Raw genomic sequence first — 9,095 nt, 5'->3', positions numbered from 1 at the left:
GATTTAACATTTGTCAGTCAGCCCGCAAAAAACAAGATCTCTTCTAGACAGTAATATTAGTAGTGTGTGTGGCTCTGTCAAAATTTTATGAGTTCATATATATATCTATATCTATATCTATATCTATATATATATATATAGATATATATATATATATATATATATATATATATATATATATATATATATATATATCTATATATATATATATATAGATATAGATATATATATATATCTATATATATATCTATATATCTATATATATGCATATAGATATGTAGATATATATATATATATAGATATATATCTGGCACATAAATGGTAAGTTGTATCAATGGTCTTTACTCTGTTTTAGATTATATTTTTACATGTTTGTGCATATATTATGTGTAGAAATATCCTATCATATTTCAACCACTTTTTATTTTGTTTATATTTTAAACTAAATTCTACCAGGCTAAAACTTTCTGTTAGTTTTGTTATAATAGTGAATGTCACACATTATATGGTATATATGTCACCCAATATCATGGCAACGTTTACACTGAAACTTAGTTTAGTTATACTTAAATATCTTTAAGTGCTATTGAACTCACGCTATAATAAGGTGAAGCAAAGCAAACACACAGTAAGGAACTGCTCAGACTTCCCAAAGAGCTAACATCATACAATTAAAAGTTCACAGATTTATGTGTATCAGCACAGGTGAAATTAAAATGTGTGCACTTGTGATGAGATCATGAATGTTCTGAGTACAAATGAGCGCGAGGGCTGTATCATGCAGTTGGAGGTCAGCTTGGCACGCCCTATAACCTGAACTGCATCTATGTTAGGTTAAAAAAAACACTTTAGATCTGCCTAAGCCACGAAAATACTCTTGGAAAATTTGTGACTTTACTCATCAGTTGTGTTATATAAATATACATGGCACAATAAAGTTCAACAAAAGTCATATCCAAAGTTTGGCCTTAGCAGTATCTCACTGCTGCTAAGACAGCAATGAGATGCTGTTAAACTTCTTGAAATGAACTTCTTGAAATGAACAATTTCACATTTTCTGATAAAAGAATTGACTTAAATGAGGGAGGATTGAAAAATCCATCAACCCCAGCCATCTATTTTCTTACACCCTTGTGGGGTCAGGAGGTGCTGGTGCCTATCTCCAGTTAACTTCTGGCGAGAGACGGGGTTCACCCTGGACAGGTTGCCAGTCCGTCGCAAGGTTTGAAAAATGTCGTTAATATTTCAGTCTGAAAAACTATTGGCTGAAAACCTAGCCAAAATTTTGATCCAACTCAAAATATTGCCTCAGATTCCCAATCATAGCATTTAATGATCAGTGTCAGGAGAACAAAATTAATTTCTGTATTCAGAGGGAGAATAGTCTTATCTTGGAATCTCTAAGTAATTGAGAAAATATCCATTCAGAGACTAATTTTAACTTGTATTCAATTCTTGTCCATAAACTTTGGATACTAATGTCCAAGGCCAACTCTCATAGCGAAATATTAGAAGAGTGGAATGTATTATGAGTATAATACATCAGCAGAGATCACATCACGCCATCTCAATGATTTACAGAAGTTTGAATAAAACAAAACATAAAATTATTAATAGCATTAAAAGAGGATTACTCACCAGAAATATTTGAAAATTGGTTGTTATTTATCTTATCATCACTTGTTCAAAACATAGACCTTTTTAATTATTGTTAACATGCACACAAACCAAAATCTGCACTGCCAATTTGACCATACTGTAACATATGTAACATACTGAGACTCACCACGACAAAACAAACAAAAATGGAGACATTTTGCAACAGAATACCCCAATCGAGTAGTTATTGTTGTATTGTATTATTGTGTTGTAGAATACAATATTCTTTCTGACTAGTTTTGTGTTGATTTGGAATGAATAGTTATTTTCTGTCATAGTGGGGAGGAGAAACAGTTTGTTTGAGCATTGTTTCAAGTTATTTCAAACATTACCCTCCCATTTTATGCAAGTTTTTAGCAATATACTTGTGAAGTTTCTACTTTTTGAGACTTAATATTTGCATCCCCCGGGAAATCCTTTGCCCCAGTTTCAGTTTGTTAATTCTGATCTTTTCGTTAGAGGGACTTCGTTATGATAATGCTTGGGGACACTACCACAGACATGGAGATTTTCAGTATATTTGAAAATCAAAAAGAAATATTGGCATTTTGTTTATGTTTTGATGGTTACTTCTTATCAGTCCTCATTAGCTGTGGACTGAAGGCGCAACTTGAAAGTGTTTGGGAAATGATGAAAACCGAGCAGCAAAATTCTATGTGCCTCTGATCATCCAGATATTTCGAAAGCAAACATAAGGAGGGGGAATAAACAGCATAACATTCCCGCTCAATTAAAAAAATACCACAGTACTATTATGAACTTGGTTATGTACATTTCCCTTGAAAATATTGAGAATTATATTAAGTGCATAAGTGCATTTGTCTACACATTTTAATCTAAGGAGTTACATAAACTTTCATAGTTTTTTTGTTTCTTCTCTACTGCATTGACATAAAGAAAATGTTGGCACAAGACTTGCAGGTTTACAGCTTCAAGTAAATGTCTGAAAGATGGCAACATGAACATTGGATATTTAGAAAACCGCTGTGAAAGGTGCACATTAAATAGCAAGTAGATGTTATTTGTACAAGTCACTGAACTTGGGTGCATCTGAATAAAGTAAAATATGATTAAATGAGACATTTTTTCAAGACATTCACATCAAAAAGAGAAAAGATTAAGTACAAACTCCACAAGGAGGGTAAGCCACAAAAGTCTTTTTTTTTTTTTTTTTTTTTTACCAATATTCCAATTTTCAGAATAACATGGATGGAAAGTTGAGTGCAAGGAAAACTGTGACTGGAAAAGGTACAGTCAAATATTTCACTATATTTAAATATTTTTTAAAAAATTCCCTTACATAATATTCAAAATTTCTTAAACAGATTTTTGGACTTCATTAATACAAGACATAATTACCAATTAAGTGTGAAATAATTGGTTGTGAGTTTCACTTTTTGATTTGAATTACTGAAATAAATAAACTTTTCAATTATATTTAGATTTATTAAGATGCACACCTAAATATTTTATCATGACTAGACATGGCAAAAGGCTGCATTTTTCACATCTAACCAATCAAAAGCTTAGTAGGAATTGCCTGAAGCACCTTGAATAGGTAACCTGTACCATGTGCACGTAGTTGAGGTATTTCAGGCATTGGCACTTTTTCAAACTCAACAAATTGGTGATATTTAGCCGTTGATTCAATCCTTTAAATCCTGCAGAAGCAAAGGTAATCTGTAGAGATTAAAAAATAGTGAATGGTTCTAAACTTTGACCAATTTCATGGAACTCCAAATGAACACATTGATGGTTAGCTCCAAGGTGTAGTTGCTGGTAAGGTTTTCAAAGCTGCACTTTTCTTCCTTTTAAAATGGCACTTTGCAAATGCTGAAAAACTACAGATGTGTCCATCCAAGACATGAGAGAGATGGTAGATCTTGATCACAACAAACCAACACAAAGATCCAACCAACCCATGTCAGATGTACGTTTTTGGCAATGGAAGTATAGCCTCGGCACATCCTTCAGTCCAGTGATGTTGGTGATGGGCACTGAGGATGGCTATCGGACCAGAGATGGATAAAGGAGGAATTGAAAGAGAAGCAGTCTAGACAAAAAGGCTAGTTTTAGAGTTGCTGGAGCACAGGAGCAGGGAAAGGTACAGATCCCTGATCCAACGTTTTCTCAAAGTCTAGTCTGAGCCTCTGGAATATAGATCTCAATGCTGTCCGCTCTCTCTGAGGCTGAATTCTGCCGGAAAGAGGCTGCACGTTTGGCTGCCATGAGCCGCCGGCGTGCCTCCTGCCGGTGCCTGTCAGGGAGGTCCAGGGATTTCTCCCTGGTCATTGCACTCTTCTGTCTTACTGTCTTCTTTGGTATGGGAGCTGGTGGCTGCAGGAAGATGGAGACAACGGTCATAAATCCCCTTCCCCGCCTACAACTTGTTTTACTTTTTGCTTCCACAAAAAATATCACCAACCTGGACTCTGACTCCTTACCTTCTTTTCTGGGCTGTCAATTGGTCGCCAGTTGTTGTTCTTTATCTGCTGCAGCTGGTCAAACTTCATGCTGACGTCGTCAATGGAGAGCTGCAGCAGGTCCCAGAACCCAGCCAGGTCCTGAGAGGTGGGTCGCGGCATGGCGCTAGGGTCCTGGGGAGAAAATGCAGGATGCAGAAAACACTACTTACTGCATTTCAGCTCAGATCCACTAGGTGTCCTTATCAGACTTAAAAAAATCAGAGTGTAGGGGGACTACCTCTGGCATATTTTCATGGATGAGGTATGGAACAATAAACTGTCTTTGTCACGTTGGTCCTATTAATCATTTGATTTTTCAGATGAAAAGAACACAGATTGAGAAACACTCCATTGTCCCCAAAGCTGACCTGGTTCAGGTTTTAGCAAATCATCAATTTCTACTTAATATAGAAATTTGTTTCCTGCTACACATTTTCTAAAGCAGCATAAGGTAAAAATTATATGTAAAAGAGAAATAAATAATAAGCTAAATCATGACATTTAGATGATGTGACTGCTGATTTTCACTTGCTGCTATATCATGGCTTCATAAAATTCACAATTCTGTAGCAATTTTTTTCATTCGTAACATTTTCTAGTGACACATTATCTGAAGGGGTGTGATTTCAGAATAGTGCCTGAAATGAACATGGTATAACACCTCTTCTGAACATGAAGAAGTCTTCATAAATGTTTATGAACTGTTGTCATGAAAGGTCATTTGGTAAATAATGACAATTTTAATGCGAAGTTCCATTAAAACTTACATTAAATGTATATGTAAAATATCAACTTTGTATGAAAAGTGACATTATTTACCAAGAGACACTTCATGACAATGGTTATAAACATTCATGAAAACACATTCATGTTCATAACAGGTGTCATACAATGTTTATGACAGTGCCACTGCAGTCTTATGCACACCCCTTTAAAAAAAGTGTTACAGATTTTCCATTGTCACCCCTTTTAAACACATTTTATTCCTTATTTTCCTTTTTTTTTATTGTGCTTTGAAAAAGAATTTGGCTCCTGACATATATTTTTTTATGTTTTTACTATTTTGCCACACTGGCATGTTTCAGATAAACTCTGACTGATGTTACATATTTTAACATCAGTCAGAGATAGATTGTGTAAATACTAAATGTTGTTTTCAAACAATAACTTCATCTATTAAAAGAAAAGTAATCCAAAGAAACCTATGTGAAAAAGAAATTGCCCCACTTGTTAAATCATGAATAAACTGTGTTTAACCTTCTTTTTTCTTTTTTTTAAAAGCTGAGTTCAATTTTTCTCAAGCCTTATTACTGTCAGACCTGTAAAATCAAGAAATTAATTAAATAGAACCTGTTTGAGAGCATAAAATGAGGAGAAACAAAGTCATTGAGATCTATCAACCTGGAAAAGGCTGTAAAGCCAATTTTAAGGCTCTGTGACTCTGATGTATGACAGTGAAAGGCAATAAATGCCCCAAGGTAAAAAGAACTGCTGATCAAAAAGAGTACGCATCTCCTTTCTCACATTTGGCAAAAGTCATCTTTATGATCCCAAAGAAGACAAAAAAAAAAAAACAATCAAAGAAAAAAACAACTTTTTAGTTGGTGTGCTTACCAATTCATTCTTTGTAAATAAAGAAAACGTCTGTATGACTTGTCATATTCATCCATCAGTTGACCTCAACCACACTGGTAATACAGGAAGACTCATTTAAATCTAGAACATACATGAACAGCTCAGAAAAACTATATCCAGGGTTTGGCCTGGTCTGAGTCTTAACTAAAAGTCAGAGATGATGTTTGAAACCCCTCCAATGATGTAGAATTAAAACAATTCGGCTAACAGAATTGTTTTAAAAATTCCTCCACGTCATACAAAAAACTCGTCAAAGCAGAACCAAGAGCTCTGAGCAGAGAACAGAATACACTACTCCTATCTTCAAATACAAACTGAAAGTCTGTGCACACCAGGTGCTTGATTATACACATTCGATGCCAAGTTTAAAACATCCTATGGTTTTCAGAGTTGTAAGATTGGCTTGGGAGTTTCAAGGGTTGGCTTTGAATGTTAAGCCGTTTAGCTCTTCCCAATGAAGCACTTAAAATATGCTGTCTGCCTATGAAACATTTCAAATAAGACTCTCCGAAAGTTAATTGAGGAGTTCAAGAGGAACTGAATAAAAATTAGATTTCTTTTAAAGCCTCTAGTTTGTGGGGGATTTCATAGATGAAGTCGAAATGTAGTGATTTTTGTTGCATATAGATTTATGCGGTCAGACCTTTTTAACTAAAGCAAATTCTTCCCTAAACTTACATAACACTGTTTCTTTTAACAGGAAAATTACTTGACTTTTCCTATAAGGCTTATTCAGACTATCTAATTCCCCGGTTGCCATTCCTTCTGAATGAGTGTTTTCTGCTGCATGCTGCAAAAAACAGCAACTCTATCTCTCATAACCCCAAACCAGCTTCATCTAAAAAGTTGCCTCCCTGTCTATATTCTGTAAAACAACTTACAAAGAGCACAAGTATAGAAGAAGAATCTCCAATCTTGCATGGTACAGGCTATGAAGCACACATTCATTTTAAAGCTAAATTACTAATTACACACTCACCCATGTTCCTAATTCCGTGATTTCAAAATGCTCAAATAAATAAGATGGAGTCCTATTGACGGACAATGCTGCTTAAATCAATCTGTTCTATATTCAGGCAACTGTTGTAAGCAGGTAAAGGACTAAATGTCTGAAATGGGGTGGGGATAAAGATTATGAAGTTACATGACTGCACCTAAAATATATATATATATATATATATATATATATATATATATATATATATATATATATATATATATATATATATATATATATTTGATCCTTACCTAAGAATGTGAAGTGACTAATATATTATGAAGAAAACTGCACACTCAGATTCTCAAAAGTTCAATCTAGACTTCATTAATCAGTGCTACAAAACCCAGTGTGACCCATTTAAAGCTTGTACACCAACATGTGAAATGCTGCAATAGAAAAGTAAAAGGTTTTCTGCAGAGAAATTAAAGAGCTCATATTTTAATTTTCACAACTTTTTCCTTCCAATTGTATTCAGGCCTATATCTCAAGATCGTTACTCTAATTGTAATGTCAAATTAAATTATCCTAACCCAGTGGTTCCCAAATATTTTCTGGGCCCCCCCATAGATTACAATAAAATCCCCCCCCCCCCAAAAAAGAAAACAAAATCAACTGGGCACACACATCGTTCAACCGGACATAAACCTATATACATATTTTGTTTTCAAACTCCACCGAAGTTCATTTCACTTCTCGTTGCAACAAAACACACTGCAAACCATCTTCACAGTGAAACACTTTTGTGTAACTTTAAAAAAAAATTTCATTCATCCATATCGCTTCCTGCGTCCTCCCTGCAGTGGCACTGAGCCCCCCCTAGAGGGCGCATCCCACACTTTGGGTACCACTGCCCCAATCTATGACTGTGAAGCCAAGTCAGGTGGGGATGGAAAATATTGTCAATAGGTGTCAGAAAAAGTGAAAAACAAAAACGTTAAAAAGGGAAAATGAGAACAAGGTAAGCAAAAACATTGTGTTGATGCTGTTTTTGGGATGCTGAACTCAGACATCAACTCATAACACTATAGTAGCTCAAGATAAGATGTTAGCTATGTATCCAATTTGAATTCTTATTCATAGGGTGATTTATCTAGTAAGGAGAAGAAAGTCAGGAGAAATGTTTTCTGAGAGTTCAAGCAACTTAAACTGTCACTCTCACCCAGTACTTCTGTATAATTTACCACTAAAGGTTATTGAATGCTTGTGCATTCAGGTAGATATTTTCCAGTTCTGATCAGCAATCAGGTAGATATTTTCCAGTTCTGATCAGCAATGTTGTTATTATCTCTAAAGGAGGTCAGCAACTCCTTTTATCCAATTACTTTAAATATGGGTCAAGAAAATAATTGAGGAAGTTTCTCCTTTTTTCCACGCCTACCTCTCATTTGAACAAAAACAAAAACATGCAGAGCTTAGTATAAATAGTTGACATCTCTAATACATAACCTTGTCTTACCAGATTTTGCTGACACAGCCAGTAAAATTGTTGGAATTTCTGAGACATGAGCAGCTGAGCACTTCCCACTGCACTTCGAATTTTACCTAAAACTGAAGAGACACAGTGTGACATGTTTTCATTACAATCCACTGAAGACCCTTCGTTCATGCTTGACATGTAAAGCATGGGATGCTTACGTTCCTCTGAGAGGTCATTCTCCTCAGCTTCTGCCTCCATCTCTTTACACCAGGCTTCCATCCTCTTGGTCTCCGTGTGGAGCAGCTGCATGAACCAGCTTCCATCTCTCCGGAGGGACGGAGACACCCTTCCTGACTCACCTGCTGAGGCTGCACTCTCCCGTGAGGATGGGGGCTCTAGCTGCCAGCTTGTCTCGCTGGTCGTCTCGCGTGGACTGGACGGTTCAGTGGTGGTGCGGTAATCGTCACGGTAGCTAAAGAGGCCTTGCGTACGGACAGTGCGCACCGCTCCATATTGCGTAGGCGTACTGGGCTCTGAATGACGCTGAAATCCCCCACCAAACTGCAGACCTTTGTCTTCCATGGTGGGAAAGCCCTCCAACTCCAGGTCAGCTTGAACTGCTGCCGTCACACTGTTAGAGCGTTTGAACCTTCCCTGTCTGAAAAACAAAGCAGAAGATGAATGAAAATCAACAAAATTATATGTAATGGCAGTGAAAACAGGGCTAGCATTTATTTTAGAGAGTTCAAACATCAAAGGGAGATTTTTTTAAATAATGTAACAATCTAGGCACCATTAGCTCACCCTTTTTTGTTATCCTCCACCTGGATCCCGACAGAGTGGTACTCCCGTGAGCCTTTGCTTTCAGACTCCGAGTCCGTGGCTGCTTCCACCTTGGTTGAAGAAACGATAAAAACCA

General features: G+C 36.2%; 1 protein-coding gene across 1 annotated transcript in view; it reads right to left on the bottom strand.

Moving 5' to 3' along the window:
* Positions 1–325: 325 nt before the first annotated feature.
* Positions 326–9,095, bottom strand: part of dlgap2a (discs, large (Drosophila) homolog-associated protein 2a) — a 110,781-nt gene continuing 102,011 nt past the window's right edge. Inside the window, 5 exon segments of the mRNA XM_055038549.1 lie at positions 326–3,996; positions 4,104–4,256; positions 8,216–8,307; positions 8,395–8,834; positions 8,981–9,069. Coding sequence (XP_054894524.1) covers positions 3,790–3,996; positions 4,104–4,256; positions 8,216–8,307; positions 8,395–8,834; positions 8,981–9,069 — 981 coding nt within the window. The 3' untranslated portion in view covers positions 326–3,789.

This window comes from Poeciliopsis prolifica, unplaced genomic scaffold (genome assembly GCF_027474105.1).
Source record: "Poeciliopsis prolifica strain line A6 unplaced genomic scaffold, Auburn_PproV2 SCAFFOLD013, whole genome shotgun sequence".
NCBI classification, from domain to species: Eukaryota; Metazoa; Chordata; class Actinopteri; order Cyprinodontiformes; family Poeciliidae; genus Poeciliopsis; species Poeciliopsis prolifica.
This window is presented reverse-complemented; position numbering and strand designations above follow the sequence as displayed.